At 46.8% G+C, this 21,218-nt stretch overlaps 1 protein-coding gene across 3 annotated transcripts in view; it reads left to right on the top strand.

Annotated features, from left to right (window-relative positions):
* ELP2 (elongator acetyltransferase complex subunit 2) overlaps positions 1-21,218 on the top strand; it is a 964,760-nt gene that overhangs the window by 471,016 nt on the left and 472,526 nt on the right. For all 3 annotated transcript variants that reach the window (XM_078687686.1, XM_078687687.1, XM_078687688.1), the window contains one exon: positions 12,393-12,581. In XM_078687686.1, coding sequence (XP_078543812.1) covers positions 12,393-12,581 — 189 coding nt within the window. The remainder of the gene's footprint in view (positions 1-12,392; positions 12,582-21,218) is intronic.

Below are 21,218 nucleotides of genomic sequence, written 5' to 3' on the forward strand. Positions count from 1 at the left end.
GTGAATACTGCTGACATTTCTAGATCAGACATCATATTATTAACAGTCTCGAAGTCCCAATCATTAGAAAAAGGTACTAGAGGTAATAAACCTGCCAGTCCCTGGGCTGCACGCAACGCCGGAGGAGATCAGCGCCTTCCTCACGGCCATGAGGTCGCGTTTCCCTCCGTCAGGCCCCGCCGAGGCGCCTTCGGGCCCCGTGTGTCCGTCTGAGAGCCCAAGCGGGCCGGCGGCTCCGGCCGCGGCGTAGGCGGGTGCTTCGGCCCGGCGCCGTCAATGACTCTGGTCCTGACGCTGCAGGGTTCCTCAGGATCCAGGCCTGGATCCGTGACGACGCTGGTCGACCTCACGACCCATCTGCCGGCGCGGTCACCAAGGGTGTCGCCCCCGATGCCGTCCCCGGACGACTTCGTCCCCGATCCCCACCCCGGTCCGGAGTCGCACAATCCTTTATTCCTGTCTTTCAGGAGATGGATGACGAGGAGGATTGGGAAGGGTCTGAGGATCCACTGTCACTGGAGTGCCAGTCGAATCAGGACTGGGCAGTTGAGCTAGGGGAGGCCAGTGGTTTGGACACTTCGCCCGACACTGGATTTGTCTCCCCTCCTACCGTGACTACTGTGGAGGGGGCTGCTTACAGTGTGGTGTTGACAAGGGCGGCCAAGGCCTTGGCTCTTGAGCTCCCTGTCGCGGCCGTGAGGACTAACCTCCTCACTGAGGTGCTCAAACCGCAGGCAAGCTCCTCGGAGCCCCTCCTACCGTTTAACGAAGCCCTCTCCAAGTTCTGTTGGGCACCTAGTCCAAGCCCGCTACAGGCCTTCCTGTAGATCGGAACGTGGCCCAACGCCACCGCCCGGCTCTGGGCGACCCTTGCTTTCTGTCCACCCACCCCACCCCGAGAGCCTGGTTATCCAGGACTCTAATTCCCAGACCGCATTCCCGACTGCCCCACCGGATCGGGAATCCAAAAGGTAAGACCAGTTTGGTAAAAAGCTGCTCTCCTCACTCAGTTTGGGGCTGCGGTCTGTCAACACCGCTTGCCTTTTGGTCCGTTACACCCACTCTCTGTGGGATACGGTTGCGGACGCGCTGCTGCAGTGCCCGGCGGAGGCCCGGGCAAAGCTCACTCAAGCCCTTGCGGAATGGCGGGATGCAGCACGTTACTCCATACGATGTGGACTGGATACCACGGACTCGCTAGGTAGAGCGATTTCCATGACGGTGGCGGTTCGTCTCAACGCCTGGTTCAGGTCCGCCAACTTTTCGGCTGATGTCCAGGCCACGCTCATGGACATGCCGTTCGATGCCCGTCACCTTTTTTGGCAACAAGGCAGACAGTGCGCTTATGCGTTTCAAGGACTCCAGGGCTACGGCCAAGTCCTTGGGCTTGTCGGGCCAGCACCAGCAAACTTCTGCCTTTCGCCCCTTTCGTGGCCAGGGAATGCGCGCTCCTTCACGTCCTGCTAGCCACAGGCCGCAAAACCAACCTCTGCGCGGCGCCGGACGTGGGAACCGCTGTGGCGGTGCCAGGGGACAACAACAAGGCCAGTCCACATCAACCCCCGCAGCATCCGCCTCCAAGCCCTCCTAGTCTGTGTTTTCAGGCCCACTCGACGCCAGTGTGGGGCACGGTTCGCCATCACCTACTCCACTGGCGCACCATCACATTAGGACAGGTGGGTGCTGCAAATCGTCCGACGGGGCTACTCCCTCCCCTTCGAGGCGACCCTTCCAGACATGCCACCGCAGTATCACCGCATTTCAGGGGATCACTTGCAACTTCTGCAGGTTTAGTTATGGCCCTCTTGGCCAAGGTTGCCATCGAGCGGGTTCCTGGGCCAGAAGTAGGACGTGGTTGCTACTCCCACTACTTTCTGGTACCCAAGAAGGGCAAAGGAGGTCTACGCCCTATCTTGGACCTCCGGAGCGTTAACGGCTTCCTCCGGAAGGAGAAGTCCAAGATGCTGACCTTAGCTCAGGTCCTAGCTGCCCTAGACCCTGGAGACTGGATGGTAGCGTTGGACTTGCAGGACGCATAATTCCACATCCCCATCCTACCGGCCCACCGGCGTTACCTGTGGTTCACGGTAGGCCACGAGCACTTTCAGTTTACTGTGCTCCCCCTTGGCCTTACCAGCGCCCCTCGGGTGTTCACGAAAGTGATGGCGGTGGTCGCAGCTCATCTGCGCAGATCAGGGGTGTCAGTCTTACCCTATCTCGACGACTGGCTGTTGAAGGCGGGCTCACCCCAGACAGTCGTCAGCCACCTCCAGACTACGGCCGACCTCCTGCACCTGCTGGGGTTCTCCATCAATGTGCCGAAGTCACACCTGTGCCCCTCTCAGAAGCTCCTCTTCATCGGAGCGGTTCTGGACTCGGCGCAGTTTTGGGTTTATCCTCCCGAACAGCGGGTTCGGGATATTCAGGCTCTGATTCCGATCTTTCAGCCTTTATCCCGAGTCTCAGTCAGGTTGACGCTGCGGCTTCTGGGGCTGATGGCCTCCTGCATCCTTCTGGTGCATCACGCCAGGTGGTGGATGCAGGCTCTGCAGTGGGACCTGAAGTTTCAGTGGGCCCAACATCAGGGCAACTTGTCCGACCATGTCTTGATCTCGAAGGGCACTGCAAGACAGTTGCAGTGGTGGCTCACGAACCGCGATTGGGTCAGCGGCAGACCCTCTCCCTACCCCAACCGGAGCACGTTTTTGTGACCGATGCGTCCCTCCTGGGCTGGGGGGGCCACATGGGAGAGGCGGAGATCAGAGGCCTCTGGTCTCCGGCGGAGTACTTCTGGAGCTGCGGGCGATCCGACTTGCACTGAAGGCATTCCTCCCCTCTGTCCAGGGGAGTGTAGTGCAGGTGTTCACGTACAACATCACCGCCATGTGGTACTCCAACAAACAGGATGGGGTGGGGTTGGGACCCTTTGTCAGGAGGCTCTGCGCCTCTGGCAATGGCTGGAACGCCAGGGCGTCACCCTGGTGGTTCAACGCCTGGCAGGTTCCCTGAACACCAGGGCGGATGAACTCAGCCGCCGGTGCATGATGGATCACGAATGGCGTCGGAAGTCGGACGTGGCGCAAGGTCTCTTTCAGCAGTGGGGAGAACCTTGGTTAGATCCATTCTCCACCAAGAGAACGCGCAATGTCATCAGTTCTGCGCGTTGGAATTTCCAAGGCGGCGCTTGCTCGGAGACACTTTTCGTCGCGGGTGGAGCTGCGGTCTGTTGTATGCCTTTCCGCCTAAACCACTTCTGCCCAGAGTGCTGAGGAAGATCAGGCGCAACCGGGCCCAAGTCATCCTTGTGGCTCCGGACTGGGCACGAAGGTACTGGTATCCCGAGCTACTCAGCATGTCATTCGATCCCCCGATTCATCTGTCTCTTCGGGAGGACCTTCTGTCGCAGCAGCAGGGGACGGTCCTCCATCCGAACCTGTCTAGTCTTCACCTACATGCGGGGAGATTGAGCGGCGACAGTTGAGGCCATTTGACTTGCCTCCTGAAGTCTGTGATGTGATTCTGGCAGCCAGTCGTCCCTCCACAAAATCGTTATATGCCTGCAGGTGGAACAAATTTGTGGCATGGTGCACAGCAAAGGCTGTGGATCCCCTTTCCACCTCCCTTTCAGAGGTTCTCCTCTTTCTTCTTTCTCTCGCCCAGCAGGGCTCTGCTCTAGGCACTATCAAGGGCTACCTCTCTGCCATTTCAGCCTTCTTGAGGCTTCCTGATCAGCCTTCTCTTTTCAAGTCCCCTGATTCTTGAAAGGCATCACACACATGTTTCCTCCTGTTCCCTTTGTGATGCCTCAGTGGGACTTGAACCTTGTTCTAACCTATTTGATGTGTGCTCCTTTTCAGCCACTTCACAATTGCCCTCTTCGTCTTCGGACCCTTAAGACTGCATTCCTGGTTGCCAGCACCTCTGCCAGGAGAGTGAGTGAGCTCCAGGCTCTATCTTCTAAACCTCCTTTCCTCTCTGTCCATCCTGACAAAGTTGTCTTGAAGGCTCGTCCTTTCCTGCCCAAGGTAGTCACAGCCTTTCACATCGGGCAGTCCATCACCTTGCCCACCTTCTTTCCGCCTCCGCATCCCTCGAAAGAGGAAGAGAGGCTTCACCGTCTGGACCCAAAACGTGCGCTCTCCTTCTACCTAGATCGCACACGCTAGTTCCGGGTGGACGACCAGCTCTTTGTTGGTTACGTGGGCGCTAAGAAGGGACAGGCGGTGCACAAGTGGATCATCTCTCGGTGGGTCGTCTTGTGCATCAAGGTTTGCTACTCCTTGGCTAAGAAGGAGCCTCCAGTTGGGCTGCGCGCCCATTCTACTCGGGCCACGGCTGCTACTACTGCCCTGGGTCGGGGAGTCCCCTTGCAGGACATCTGCCAGGCAGCTACGTGGGCCTCGCTGTACACATTTGTTAGACACTACTGCCTGGACACCCAAGTCCGGAGAGATGGCTTTTTCGGTCGTTCCGTTCTCCAGGACTTTCTGGTGTGATCTTAGTTCGCAGTCCCACCACCGGGGTTGGTATTGCTGGGGTATCTATTCTAAGGTAAGGAATCTAACACTCACCGGTTTCTTTCAGATGCACAAGTTACTCACCTTCGGTAACGATATATCTGTAAGAAACAGTAGTTAGTGTTAGATTCCTTACCGCCCACCCCATCCTCCCCGTTCTGCGAATCGACATGTAGGGTTAAGCTATCTCCCTTTGAGGGCCCTAGTTTTATGGCACCAGTGTCGGTCTCTGGCATGGCTCTGCGTTCCTGGTGCGGAAAGCTATGTACAAGAACTGACGTCAGCGCGCGAGGGCGGCGGCTAAGTACTCCAACGGCATCATCCCGGCGATCACGCCGCCAACGGACGCGGAGCCGCAGACGACGCCTACCGACGCGCAGGGGTACTGCTACGCAAAACTTTCCGGATCCCGTCTGACGCCTGGGGATATTCTAAGGTAAGGAATCTAACACTAACTTCTGTTTCTTACAGATATATCGTTACCGAAGGAAAGTAACTTGTGCGTTTAGGCCCTTTCCACAAAATAAACAAATCCTCAATGTATCTATACCATGCGGTAATACAGCTAACCCAGTGATTGTATTGGTCGGCCCAGGCCACCTGCTTCTCCCACCAGCCAACGAACAGGTTTGCGTAGCTTGGGGCGAAGAAGGTACCATCACCGTTCCCTGTATCTGCCGAAAATGCTGTTTCTGAAATAAAGAGATGTTATTCGTCAGGCAGAATACAATAAATTCAACCAACATCCCATTGTGCTCAGAAAAATGTAGAGATCTGCTCTTTAAAAAATACTTCACAGCGTCCACTCCTTGGATATGTTCAATACAAGTATACAAACTTGTTATGTCCAGGACAATCATCCACATATCTGATTCCCATATATATATTTATTACCTACTGGCAATCGCCAGTAGGTAGTTATAGTTAGGACCTTGTTCCTATTCAAAAAGCGCTTTTTCTTTTCCCAATAACTTTGGCGCCGGTTGACGAATCTTCGCGAATTGTTTAAAACTTATGACCCGCTCCAGTCTGCTCCTATCTTGAATGTTTTGGGGTGATTCGGCAAGTGGGGGCCGAGAAAAAAGGGGGGTCCCAAAAATGTGTTTTCACTATGTTATTTCCCATAGAAAACTTTAGACACCGCTACAGCCCAAACTGCTGAACGGAATTACACCAAATTTGGCAAAAAGGTAGCCTTTGGTTCAGAAAGAGACCTTTTTGTTAAATGGTGTAAATCCGTTCAGTAGTTCCTGAGAAATTAAAAAAAAAGAGGTCGAAAAATGCATTTCCCATAGGAGACTTGAGACACAGCTACAGCTGGAACTGCTGAACGGAATTGCACCAAATTTGGCAAAAAGGTAGTGCTTGCTTCAGAAAGCATCCTTTTTTTTTAAATGGTGTAAATCCGTTCAGTGGTTGCTGAGAAAAGCAAAAATAAAAATTTCGATATTTAGAGGCACGGAGGATCCGCGCACCCTCCCGATCACTAGCTTTATGCTAATTGGCTGTCAACACTCCAAACCAAAAAGTTTTGGCAGCCATCTTGTGCCTCGGTAACCGAGGCACAAGAAAACAGGGAAACAAAGGCGTAAAACAAAAAAAGGGGGCAGGGTAGAAACACCCTGACCCCCTAGGCCTGCTCAGGGGGTCCCACAAGGACCACCAGGGCCAAAAAAAGCATTTTAGTTTTTTTTAAAAAAATCGGCAAAATTTGCGGAGGATCCGTGGATCCTGCCGCGAAAATAAAAAAAAAACAAGCGCGGTCCTCCGCGCTTCATTATTATTTAGCCCCTGGATGGGCCAGTGAAAAAAAAGTGGGGGGGGCCCCAATCCCCCCCACACAGCCCGGGGACCTCCACGGGGCAAGATAATTGAGTTGCAGGGATCATGCAGCCCCCTCAGCCCCAGGGACCGCCACCCGGGGCTTCTTTTTTAATCTATGGGGGGCACATGGCCCCCCGCAGCCCCGGGGACCGCCACCCCCATAGGGCTTCTATTTTGTTTAAATAAAACAACCTGTGTGGGGGGACTCGAGCCCCCCCCCCCCACACAACCCGGGGCACTAATTATTCAAATGCTGGGGTCCGTTACAGACTCCTGAACCCCGAGGACCACCACCTCCCGGGCTTCACAAACGTTGTGAGGGTGGCTGCGCTACCCACCTCCTGGAGCCTGTGATTGCCCTGGGGACCACCACCCCAGGGCCGGCTCCTGCAGTGTCCCGGGGTGCCAACCCCGGGACACTGCAGTTTGCTATGGCAGGGCGGGAGCCTCCCTGCTCTCTCTTCCAAAATCCAAACCAGATTGCTTTTCCACACGGGAAGCTGCATGTCAGCAGCTCCCCATGTGTAACAGCAATGCCGGCTCCCGCAGGACCCGGGGAGCCGGCAGGGACCGTGGGGGCTCCCCCCATGGTACCCAACGAAGTGGCCAGGCCCTGGGGGAGGGGGTCCCTGGGGCCAGAAGTGGCCCAGGAGGGGAGCCACACAGCCCCCCTCCCCCATAATAAAGATATAGTTAAAAAAGAAACACGCAAAGGCTGGCCCCGGGGATGGGGTCCCCGTGGTCATAAATGGCCTGAGGAGGGGTGCTACGCAGCCCCCCTCCAAATAAATTCAATTAAAAAAAACATTGGCCATGCCCTGGGGATGAGGTCCCCGGGGCCGAAAATGGCCCGGGGAGGGGGGCCACGCACCCTCTTCCATTAAAAAAAAAAAAAATAGGAGCAAGGTCCTGGGGGATGGGGTCCCCAAGGCCCACAAAATAGGAAAGGAAGTGGGGCCACACAGCCCCCCTTCTTTAATGTTTTTGTTTTTTAAAAGATGTGATTGTGCCGGAGGCCCCACCCCCTCCCAGCAACACTCTGCAAATGCGCCCTGTGGTGCATTTTAAGTTGGGGAATTAATTCCCTTCAATACTGGTGGTCCCTGGGGGCCAACTAGCCCACCAGGTACCTCCAGTAAGCGCCACAGGGCCGCGTTGCAGAGAGGTGGTGCATGCCACGCCCCTTTTTACACCTGTCTGCAACGCAGCTCTGTGGCACTTACTGGAGTTACCTGGTGGGCTAGTTGGACCCCAGGGACCCTCAGGATTCAAGGGGACTTCATACCCTAGCTTAAAATTCACCATGGGGCGCGTTTGCACAGTGGTGAAGGGAGGGGGCGTTGCTTGAGGTGACGTGTGCAAACACACCCTGTGGCGCGTTTTAAGTTGGGGAAATAATTCCCCTTCAATCCTGAGGGCCCTGGGGGCCAACTGGCCCACCAGGTATCTCCAGTAAGCGCCACAGGCTTGCCTTGCAGAAAGGTGGTCCAGGCCACACCCCTTTTTACACCTCTCTGCAACGCAGCTCTGTGGCGCTTACTGGAGTTACCTCGTGGGCTAGTTGGAGCCCAGGGACCCTCAGAATTCAAGGGAACTTTATCCCCTCAACTTAAAACGCGCCACGGGGCGCGTTTGCACAGTGGTGAAAGGAGGGGGCGGGGCCTGAGGTGACAAGTGTGGAAATATGCCCTGTGGCGTGTTTTAAGTTGGGGAATTAATTCCCCTTCAATCCTGAGGGCCCCTGGTGGCCAAGTAGCCCACCGGGTACCTCCAGTAAACGCCACAGGCCTGCGTTGCAGAGAGGTGGTCCAGGTCACGCCCCTTTTTACACCTCTCTGCAACGCAGCTCTGTGGCGCTTACTGGAGGTACCTGGTGGTCTAGTTGGACCCCAGGGACCCTCAGGATTCAAGGGGACTTAATCCCCAACTTACAACGCGCCAGGGGGCGCGTTTGCAGATTGGTGGAGAAACAGTGCATGGCCTTTGTCTACCTCTCACCAATCCCACTGCGTGGGGCTTACTTGAGGTAAAAGGTAGGCTAGTTGACCTCTAAAGAACCCCCAGCAGAGAAGGGGACTTCAATCTCCATCCAAGAGCGTGCCAGGGAGCGCGTTTGTAGAGTGGTGGGCAAAGTGGGCGTGGCCTGGTACGAGTACTTACCAGTGTGGCTGTGTGGGACTGACTGGAGTTAATAGTTTGGGAAGATGGCCCCCAAGGATGTCCTTGAGGGCCAACTACCCCTCTTGTTACCTCCAGTAAGTCCCACACAGTGGGATTGCTAAGACCTCTTCGGAGGCCATGGCCCCCTTTCTCTACCACTCTGCAAACGTGACTCGTGGCAAACTACGGGATGGGGGATGAAGTCCAATTTAGTCCTGAGGGAGTTTGGGCGCAAAGAATCCCTCCTGGTACCACCTGTAAGCCCTATGCAGCGTAATTCCTGAGCGTTGGTTGAACGCCCAGGACCCTTTTTCCACCGCTCTGGAAACGCACCTACTAGTTAAAGTAGTATATTTCTGCACCTCTGACTTAGAGGTAGTTTTAATCCCGCGCCCTATTATGTACTAGGGTCTTACAGAGGAGGTCATGCTAATCACAGGGGTACCCCAACGCATAGTGTTCCCTAGTGTATGTAGGTGTTTTCACTGTATTCTAAGTGTTTTTTAGCATAGCACTGGCTCTAGGCCTGGTTAGTCAGAGTCAGTTACCACCAGTACCCGTCTGAAAAAGTTCTGGGCACAGGATGATTTTGCAACAAGGCCTCTTTCTGCTCTTCTGTTGGTTCTTTCTGCACATACCTTGCTACTTCCTGCACTTTTCTTCGTCTTTGTGAACTTCTGTTGCTTCTTTCTGCACTTCTTTTGCTTCTTTCTGTGCGGTTTTTCTTCTTTCTTCACATGTCCTACCCCTGTAGGCATAGTTAGAAACTAGCATTTAAAAAACCTTTGAAATTCACTGGAAAAAACCATAGGTTTCAGGCACGTTATAGTTAGAAATTAGCATTTAAAAAAACATAGAAAATCACTGAAAAACATAGGTTTTAGGGAAAGTTATAGTTAGTTGGACATTTCACTCCTACAAAACCAGAGCAATTCCCCTGTTATAGTTAATTCAGCTAACTATAACTCGCGCCCCCGCAATGCACTGCTGATGACGTCACATATTACATCACTCATGACATGGTCAGTGACATCACTGATGACATCACTGATGACATCTCAAATGACACCACTAATGACATCATCCATGTGATAATTTGATGCATCTTCTTACACCCTAATATAACCTTTGATACACCCACTGTAAATTACAGACTGCCATTCTCAAAACTATGAACACTCCAACACCAATAACTGCATACCCATTCACTGATTCTTAGGTTTACACACACATCCACTCACTCACCCGTACAGTCACTCGTAGGTATGGTCACTCAGTACAGGACTATCATATGCACTCATAGGCCTATATAGACACTCACACACCACCACTCATCAATAGAGGTACTCACACATCTAGTCAGTCATGCAAATAATTATTCACACTGCCATTTACTCACATATACAGTTATACGCACACCAGCTCAATTACTCGTACAAATACTAGCACATTTGTATGCTCTTATACAATCACTGATACAAGCACACACTCATCCATACAGCCACTCTCACAATCACACACTAACTTATAGCCATTTATATACTCCAACACACATATATACTGCCTTTCACATATGTAGTTACTCACACATGTACCACTGAGATACACATTCACTCACTAACACACCCATAAACACACTCACCCACCCATACAGTCCATCTCCGATGTACTCTTGAAACCATGCACCCAGTGAATCACCCACTCACACATCTATGCACAGTCACACACACCCCACCCACACAAACACTCAGGCACCCAAACAGATACTAGGACAACCAACCAATAACCCATATAGACACTCATGTAGCTATTTGTAAACCCATGCAGCCGCTTACACACCAACAGACAGAGGAATACAGACATTCACACAGTTTAGTCACTAACCCATTAATTCAGTAAGATACGTTTAATCACTCACTTGTAGAGTCTGTCACGCAACTACTAAATCATCCATTCAGATACTTATACACCCACTCATTCTTCAAAACGCCTTTCCCTATATATATTAAACATATTTAAACTTTACAGAAACACACAGTCACTGGATGACGTCATCAGTGATGTAATTTGAGATGTCATCAGTAATGTCACTGACCATGTCATGAGTAATGTAATATGTGACGTCATCAGCAGTGCATTGCGGGGGGCGCGAGTTATAGTTAGCTGAACTAACTATAACGGGGGAATTTCTCTGGTTTTGTACGAGTGAAATGTCCACGCGTCTGAGCTGTAACATGGAATAAAGGATCTTACTTTGGCAAAATTCACGGTGTCAGCACCTTCTTGGATAGAGAAGTGTTGGACTGGTATTGGATATATATACATATATATACATATATAAATATACACACACACACACCTTTTCAGGCTTAGAGTACTGGATAAATTATGCAAAAAAGAAGCTGATAACTCTGTGTAATTCCCAATTTTATGTGGAAAGCAGCTCCTGTATAGAGCACCCTACAACACCAGCGACACGCTCAATCTGCTCACCTCAAATGTCTGTTTTTCTAGCAAAGCTTTTAAGCATAGGTTGAGCACAGTACCATTTATGCAGAGCCTGAAAGGGACAAAGTATTTTGCCATTTCTATAGCAAAACCTTTCGGCAAAGGATTGGCACAGTGCCACCTACGCCGAGCTGTAAAATAACAAGAGCCTTTTACAACTCCAGGCACAGTATTACAGCTTTAGATTGGAGAAATACAATCCAAGCCAACCTCTAATGAATAAATGGCACGTGTTTTGCTCTTTTTATAGTTCTTCAGAAAGGTTTAGCTTTGTCCAAACACAAGCGAGCATCCACTATAATCCAAAACAATAACCGTTCAGGCTTAGAGTGCTGCATAATAGTCAGAGCTGCGGAATTTGGAACCGGGGATCCAGGTTTGAATCTCGGAGTCGGCTCAACATCCTGTGATTCTGGGCAAATCACTTGGGGCCAGATGTAGGTAATCCCAGTTTACCGACTCTTAAATACAGAATCATACCGATTCGGTATTTAAGAACAGGTAAATGGGATGTAGGTAATTTTTCTGTAAAAATTACCAAATCGGTACGGTTTGGTAATTACCGAATCGGTATTTACCGATTCGGTAATTGCCATTCATTCCTATGGGCCTGGAGGCCCATAGGAATGAATGTCAATTACCGAATCGGTAAATACTTATTCGGTAAAAGGGGGAAACATTGAAGGGTAGCAGGGTGTCACTTTGACACCCTGTTGCACCCCTCAATCGGGTGTGAGTGCACATGTTGCAGACATACATGCCCTAAGGGCATGTATGTCTGCAACATGGCACTGTTGGAAAAGCAAAAAAAATGCTTTTTCAAAGGTTTTCATGACTAGTTGGTGGTAAATAATGAATCCTTAACTGAGGAATGCACTAACTTAAGTGCTTCCTACATCCTGGATTCAGTAATTTACCGAACCGGTATGTTAAGAATTCGGTATTTTACCGAATCCTTAAATTACCGATTCTGTAAAATACCGAATCCTACAAAAAATGCCACCTACATCTGGAAAGCCCAATACCAGTCGGTAACGGCCGAAATTCAGTAATTTCGTCCGTTACCAACTGGTATTGGGCGACCTACATCTGGTCCTTAATCGCCCCGTGCCTAGGAAGAGCGCCTGGATACCCTCATGGGTGAATAGCCACGCTCTACTTATTATATACCACCTTTAATTTTACTTCTTCATTCATATGTTAAGCATTCCTCAACTGAAGTTATTGCTTGGTAAAGATGTGAAGATGCCAAGTAAGTTTTAGCTCAAAATATGTAAAACATTATTATGAGGCATTTTTCTTTAGTGCTCTGTATTTCAAGATATTTACCCATTTTCGTTTTGCTTCATTAATAGTTGTTCATTGGTTTTCTTTTTTGTTTAGGTGACGTGGCATGAAATAGCAAGGCCTCAAATCCACGGCTATGATATGCAGTGTTTGGCAATGATTGGTAGATTTCAGTTTGTATCTGGAGCAGATGAAAAAGTGCTTCGAGTTTTTGCAGCCACACGCAACTTTGTGGAAAATTACATTAACATCACCGGTAGCGCAGAGACGAACAGTCTTTCCAGTGTGAGTACCTGAAAATGTCCTCAAGTTTATGTATAAACATATAGTTACCATTTTGTTGCAAAGATTTGTAGAGATTTTTTTTGCAAGTATTACATTTTCAGTTAATATCAAAGCCTAGTAGAGGAAAATATGACATTGGTAGCAGCGGGAGAGAACACTGAGAAGAGAGACCAACCCACCTCCAAAAATACGCTCTTTAAATAGAGTCAAAAATCAAATCTGACAACATAATAAGATGTTATGTTGAAATTTTCTGTGTTTTTTTATTTATTTAAAGCTCATAACCATAATTTGAAAACAATGATTTGAGCATTCATACATAAAGAAAAAGAACTGTCATACCCTCACAATCTAAATACTCTCACACAGACTTCTCTCATACCACTCATACCCTTACCATCATTCTCAATCAATAAAACCTATTAAAAGTCCTATAAGGCCAACCATACAGAACACCAAAACCAAGGAGAAAGACAATATATGTCTCCTCACAGCATTGGCCTTAATTGGATAATGCCTTAACGTCCACATATGTCTACAGACCCAAAATTGCATTTGCAGGTCTATTCAAACATCTTTTCAAAATATTTCATTCATTTATCTTATGTATACATCAAAATATAATAATGAAAGTCCAAAAACACATTTCACAATAGAGCTTTGCTTCGGTGTCTGAGTGACTGAACACGGGCGTCGATGCGCGTTTCGGTGAGGAGTGGTCAGCTGAGCACACACCTTCTTCAGGGTAATGAAAGATGTTTCAATGCGAAATAAAATCAACAGTTGGAGCACTGTGTTTAACCTCCTCTAGTGCAATCCAATTGCTGTGCTCTGGATGGGGCTGGCAACTTTTGGAATATGTCAGAGGAAGTCACCAATTGCACCCCTGCTTATCTCATCCCAAGGCTGCCATGATTGCAGGCGCAGCATTGTCACAAAGCAAACTTCCAGGAAGTAGTGACTCACAGGGCACAAGTCCTAAAAAAAGAAGTTGGGGGGACCAACCAAGTTAAGCGGTAGGGAAGGGACACCATGGTGTATGACATCACGGAGCATGACATTGCATGTGGCATCACAACCCATGACCTCAAAGGAAGTCACATCACAAAAGTGACGTCAGATCTTAAGACCTCACACATATGTTTAGCCGGTCTATTATTAGTACATTTGAGCACATTACAGCTTTTAACAAATGAGACTTTGCGTCAGAGTTGTGCCAAAAAGTGACACAACCCGGACGCAGAATCTGGGTTTCGACTTATACATTTAATTTTTAAAACTCTGACACATGGAAATTGTCAACAGGGAGAAACGTGGCAGAAAATCTGTTCCCCTTAAATGGCTGCAAAGTCTGTATTTTAGAATAATTGAGGCAGAAACCTGACTTAGTTTTACCTCAGGAAACTGAAGCTGAAGCTCTCCAACTTAAGCGAAGTTGGGGTGTCTCTGTTCTGTCATCTCCCACAGATACGAAGAAGAATGGGGCCATTATTCTTTGCCATAAAAAGTTTAATTGTTCTGGTGTAACACAAGATATTGATTCATATGGTAGATGGATTCTGGTTAAACTATTAATCAATAATATTCCTCTCACTGTGTTTAATTTATATGGTCCTACTCAACCCGATCCCACTTTTTGGCCCACCATAACCGACAAGTTTTTTCAATATAAAGATGAATTTTTTATACTTGGGGGTGACTGTAATCAGATTATGGATCCCTTTATTGGCCGTGTGGGGAGGAGGAGCAGGAGACCCCATATGAGATGGAGCAAACACGGACTTCCTGGTTGCCACCACTAACGAATCCGGAAGTGAGTGGCGGAGCTCTAGCGTTCAAGCGGCTGGAAGGGGAGGAGGCGCGTCGGAAAGCGGAAGAGAAAGGAGCAAAGGCAGAGATAAGAGGCGGAGGTGGAGAACGGACGGTGTGCAGTGAACGTGAGGAGAAAGCGGAGCACCTGGAGGAGACCGGAGCGGGAAGGCGAGTTGAGGACGGAGATGAGGAGATACGAAGAGCGGAGAGCGAGGACGGAGTGGAGGAGGTACGAAGAGTGGAGAGCGAGGACAGAACGGAGGAGGTCCGAAGAGTGGAGAGCGAGGACGGAGTGGAGGAGGTCCGAAGAGTGGAGAGGTAAGAGGTCGGAGCAGAGAGACGACGCGAGAAGGACCAGGAAGGCGTAAGGATGGAGGAAAAGCAGAGGGCGAGCCAAGACAGTGTTCTATACTCCGCTTCCATACCCGGTGGGCTTAAGGAGGGAGAAGACGCCACGGGTCCCTATGCTGCGGTCCGAGAGGCAGGCCGTAGCCCAAGGCAAGTTCTGTTACAGGGGGCATTCTGGTGGGGTGTGTGGGGAGGGGGGAGGTAGAGCTGTATTAGGAGACAGGAGGACGGGCACGTCAGGAGGTGCCGGAGATAAAAGAAATCGCACAAAACTAAACCCCCCTTTCACACATATTGGTGATGGTAGCACAACTCATATAAACGGAGCATATAGTAATTCCGGTTCCCATCTTATTATCTTCCCTTCTGAGGCTCCGAGACTCCGGGATCCATAAGAGAGGCGAGACAGAAGCCCCAATTAATCCTGGATTCGTGGAGCAGACAGGACACTGCTACGCCCTGCAGAACAAGACCTTGTTTTGACTTCTGTCTATATCGAATAAAGTAGTCCTACGAGACAATACACTGTTGCCTTGTGCTCTGTACCCCACAACCCCTCACAAGCCGCAAATCCCAAGTACGCTTCACTCCTCATAAAACCCATAAGCAATTCCTCAGCGCTATAACTCAGACCCATTTACTTGATGCTTGGAGGCTATGTATTCCAGACCAATCAGAATTTTCCTTTTTTTCCCCTCCACATGGTTCCTTATCCTGGATTGATTATATTTTTCACTCTAAACCCTTAGCCCAGAATCTTATTTCCTCTTCGATCGAGTCCATTCTGATTTCAGATCATGCTCCAGTGGTTGTTGATTTTGACTTATTCCCTCCTAGTTCTAAATCTTCCAGATGGAGATTTAACAATTACCTTCAACAAGATCCATCTTTTTGTTCTTCCTTCACCTCCTTTACTGAAGAATTGTTTTCTATAAATGATGACTCTTCTATATCCCCAGTCTCAGTGTGGGATAGTTTTAAGGCTACTGTGCCTGGTTTTATTAAAAATTTTGTCTCCAAAAAGAAGAAACAGACTTCTGCTAAACACAAGGCTTTATTAGCCTCTATCAAACAATTAGAACATCACTTCTACACTTCCTCATGGAACTCCATTTTCCAAGAACTTATTCGGGCAAAGATGGATTTCAATAAAATTTCAACAGATAATTCTTCTTTCACTTTACTTCGTAGTAGTGCCAGATATTACGGAGGTCGTAATAAAGTTGGTACACTTCTCTCTACTTATCTAAAATCCAGACAAGAAAGAACGTTTATTGACTATTCAATCTTCAGACGGTACAATTCTCTTCAGAGATTAGGATATTTCAAATGAGTTTATTAAATTTTATAATGATCTCTATACTCCTGAAAATCCCCCATCTGATTCACAAATTGATGAATATCTTAGCACCATTCCTCCCCCTCCTTCTTTAGATTTTACTCCATTAGATACTGATCTTTCGCTTCAGGAAATCTCCTCTTCTTTGAATTCCTTAAAGTTACACAAATTCCCTGGCCCAGATGGATTTTCGGTTGAATTTTATCGTCACTTTTCTAATCTGTTATTATCAAAACTCTTTAAACTCTTTCAACATTTCTCCTCCACCGGCGCCGCGAGCGGAACCTTTATGGAGGCATCTATTTGTCTTATTCATAAAGTTGGCAAAGATCCTAAATTTTGCAAGAATTATCGCCCCATTTCCTTGATAAATGTTGATTATAAGATCTCTGCCAAATTATTAGCATTACTTCTTGAGTCCTTTCTTCCTCGTCTGATGTGGAACAATGTGGATTTATTAAGGGTAGACTAACCTCTGACAACTCCTGTTTATTCTTTAATGTTCTCAACAAAGCCTTGACTTTACCTTTCCCCCTTGCAGCTATTTCCATAGACGCAGAAAAAGCTTTTGACAGGGTAGACTGGTCTTTCCTTTTGAAGTCTCTTCGCTGGCATGGATTTAGTGCTAATTTCATTTCTCTTGACTCTCTTTTATATTCTTCTCCCTATGCTTCCACCATTGTTAATGGCCAGATCTTGGCACAATTTCCACTTCATTGTGGGGTCAGGCAGGGTTGTCCTTTATCTCCCCTTTTATTTGTCCTTTCTCTTGAACCTTTTCTTTCTTGTATGCACCATAATTCCTCTATTTCTGGTTTCCCATATTGTGATCGTCATCTGAAACTATCTGCTTATGCTGACAATATTATTCTTTTCATTTCTAATCCGAATTCCTCCATTCCTTCATTACTACAAGAAATCTCTGATTTCTCTGCAGTTTTAGGTTACAAAATCAATTCGGATAAAACAGAGGTTCTACCAATTACTAAATTTTGTCTGAAACAACAATTTGACTCTACAGGTTTTCACTGGAACAGCTCTAAAATCAAATATCTCGCTATATGGTTCTCTAACTCTATTGCAGACTCTGTTAAAATAAACATGACTATTGCTCTTGATCGAATTTCTAAACTCTTGTCTTCCTGGAATCCTCTTTTTCTTTAATGGTGGGGTCGTCTTGACTCTATCAAGAGTATGATTACTCCGATTCTATTATACTATTTCTCTATGATTCCAGTCCACATTCCTCTCTCCTTTTTAAAAAAAAAATAGATTCTCTTCTTTCCAAATTTTTATGGAAAAACAAAAAATCTAGAATTTCCTTATTTCGTCTACGGAAACCGAGACTTGTTGGTGGAGTAAATTTTCCAGACTTTTGGTTATATCACAAGGCTTTTTGTTTAAAACAAGCTTCTCACTGGCTCCTCTTCACTCCCCTATGGGTTAACATCGAACGTCGCTTACTAACTCCCTTTTCAATTAACGAAGTTCTTTCTTTTACTCCCAAAAATTCTCTTACTTCTCTTCCGCTTTTTAAACATACATGTTCATTACTAAAACCTTACTTTCATCCCAAAACGCTTTCCAGAAATGATTTTATACACTCTCCTCTTTGGCATAATCGTCTAATCACCATTAACAATAGATGTATATATTGGTCTTCCTGGAGGGCAAAGGAGATTATCTGTGTCAAAGACCTCTTTGATTGTACTACTCCTTCTGCCGTCCCTATTTTTAAAGAAAAGTTCAATTGTCCTAGTTCATTTTTATATACATTTTCTATTCTTATGGAATCAATACTGAATATTTTGTATTTCCTACCTTTTGATGTTCCTCCAAATACACAGGATCCACTTCTCAAAATATTGGAAGTATGTCCTAAAGCTTCCTTAATCTATAAATTCTTCTACTCCGCATCTTCTGATTGTATTAAAACCAAAGTTGTTTGCTTGGGAATCTGACTTAGATTTTCAATGTTCTACGGATATATGGAATAGGATTTGGGCTCGGTCGTTGAAAATCTGAAGATCCGCTTCCACTACTCAATCTATGTTTTTTCTCTGTCATAGATTGTGTCTCACACCTATCTCCATAGCTAATTTTACACACGTCAATAACAAGAAAAGTTGGTCTTGTTAGTTTCCATCAGCAGACCTTTCTCATCTCCTTTTTTCATACCCTCCTGTAGCTTATTTTTGGTCGCACATTTGGTCTCGTTTATCCTCCATTTTTAAATGTCATATTCCTATGTCCCACCGTCTTCTTTTTATGGTAAGTGTTTCAGAAATCATTACTTTACTGTCTAGTGAAAAAGGGTTGTTTGATATGAAGTTAGCTTTAGCATTTCAACAAATTGCGTTGAACTGGAAATGTTTGTCAAAACTTTAAACCAAGTCATGGTGGAAGACTGTATGCCAATATCATAGGTTAGATGTTACTTATGCATCCCAATGTAATCCACATGTTAATAGAGATGTTTTTTGGCTGCCATTAACTATACATTGAAACAAAGTTTCCATTAATGCTGTTTCTCATCATCGTTCTGAAAATTTCCAACCCCCTTGATTCCTCCCTCTTTATTCTTTCCTTATCTCTCTAACTTGGGCAAAGTTTTACTTCAACAGTTTTTAGATATTTACCTTATATTGTAGTTTATGGAGCACATTTTCATATTACTTTTAATTATGGTCTATAATGTTTTTTCTACCCCTTCTTTCCCCTGTTCCTTCCCCTCCCCCCCTTTTTCTCTTCTTCTTCCCATAAAATCCCTAAACTGTAAACAGCTTTCCACTATGATTGTTGCCTATTAATTTTTGTTGCATATCTTTTATCTTTCATATTATTATGCTGTAGGCCTATGTTCTATTGTATCGTTTTTTAGCTCAATAAAGCTTATTAAACTTGAAAAAAATATATATTCAAGGCACCTGCTGCATAGATCTTTGTATGGCCAGTAATTCTCAGGGAATACAAATGGTAAGATGACTTGAGGTTAATGCACTTGCTGTGTTTTATCTAGTCCCAGTTTTTAATTAAAGTAGCATAAAGGGTAAATACGTCTCCTGCAAAACACATCATATCACATGCAGATTACATCTTTTTATTTTATTTAGATGGGTAAGTGGCTTACTGCTTTTAACCCAGAGATCCTTTTGTTACTTTAGTTCATAAATTGTAATATAGCACAGTGAGCTATAAACGACATCCGACTTCTGCACCTTATAACCATCATTGTCTTATGTAACAAATCCTGTGCATCGATTTACACACACATGATTCATTCTCAATGTATGATGTGTACTACATGTACTCCGATATTTACTCTGACACCCTAGATTGGGATGAATAGCACTATAAAATCTATAAAACAAAATAATGGTATTTAAATTATTTGTGTGAATACTGGGACAGACCAACATAGCAGACATTCTTACAGTGTACTGGAGTCCAGACAGGATACTCCAACAAAAGGAGGCCTAATGGCTCCTTAACTTCCGCCTTCGTTTTGGTCTCAGCTGGAGTTTAAAATAACAAAGCCCCTTCGCCTACATGTTGGCTCGGAATGAAAGCAGACAATGTGCCGGCGCTGCTGAATGTTTCCCGGTGTCAGAAAATTTCACCAGGACGAGTTCAGCATATTTCTGTGGTGCCAAACATCTTGGCAGGAGAGACCACGTCCAACCTGTGAAAAGAGTGGATAGATGCTGTCTACCCGAGTGTACCCTAGACTGGTGCCCTGGTTACTTGACTTGTCATCACTGGTGTTTATGGCAACGGGGCATATGCGAGATGGGGCGTAGCAGGTCACAGTGCTGTAGGAGGCACAGGTATGGTGGCACTTTTCACAATTGCTTTGCAGGGCATATAAGAAGTGTTGTTTGTTGGCAGGTTCTTTTGTCTGTCAAGTTTGGCTTCCGCAATAACAGAACACTTCCCCTACTAGAAATGCTGCTGCTAGGTTGTGCCATGCGGATTCCGCCTAGTTCCACCCAACGGCCCTAACATTAGAGTACAGTAACTTCTAACAAGCATGCTGCAGTTAGCTCCTGGTACTTTTTCTGAAACCCATTGAGGTGTGCGGAGGGTAACCACAAGAGCATCAAAGAAAAGGACAATACAAGCGTATAACGGTTTGCAAGGGGTGCCAGAAAACCGGTTGTCCAGATGGCTGTCATTCATTCGTGTACCCAGGGCTTCACATCTAGCCCAAACTGCCAATGAGGATCAGCGGCATGTGTGTGCCTCAAACTGCAACTGGCCCTCAAGTTTCGGCACAGACTGCTGGGATCATGGTGCATCCCAAAAAGGTGGATAACCAGCTTTGTTGAATGGGATGTTTATTTCATGTTTTTTTTTGTAAGTTTTATACAGTGTGAACATGATCATTTCGGGTATCATCGTGCTGAACAATGGGAAAATAACATAGAAAATACAACAATAAACATATAATCTCAGGGCTGATCCAGGGGCGGTTCTAGGCTCATGGCGTCCCTGGGCAGGTAGCGTAGGTAGGGGGCACCGGAAGAGGTGGCCCACCTGTCCTGAAAGTTTCTCATGTGGTAAAACTGAAGCTCGGAAAAAGACTAATACACGAAAAAAGACTGTCTCAAGGCGTAGCGACCCCTTAAAATTATCCAAGAAGGCCGAGAATAGAAAGTGATGAGATGTTGGTTAGACATCCTCCTGTAGTCTTATACTGCATCATTAATGCTTCTGGTTTCAAAGTCTATAGGAACGTGCTGTTTTAGAGTGAGGTTTTACTTTTTGTACCATCTAGTGACAGCCAGCCTTGCTCATAATTGCTACATTATAGTCTGGATTGCTACCTAACCTACATACATACCATGTCTGAGTCAGTCAGTGCTCATTAAACACAGGGTTACTTCGTTTCCATTTAGTAACTTGCCACTTATTTTTATCTTGCTACTACCTGTGTTGTACCAAAATATTTAGCAAGCATTGATGCACGACGTGCATGTAACACATAAAGTGACACTGGCGTGCGCAGCGTGGACTTCACTTACTTATAGTTGAGTGACCTGCATGCACTGCTGCCCAGCCACGATGTGCACTCTGCGACTGCCTGTCTTCATCCAGGCAGCTGCTCCGTGCTGGTCACACTCAAGTCGACACTCCTC

Source organism: Lissotriton helveticus, chromosome 4_1 (assembly GCF_964261635.1).
Source record: "Lissotriton helveticus chromosome 4_1, aLisHel1.1, whole genome shotgun sequence".
In the NCBI taxonomy this organism is placed as follows: Eukaryota; Metazoa; Chordata; class Amphibia; order Caudata; family Salamandridae; genus Lissotriton; species Lissotriton helveticus.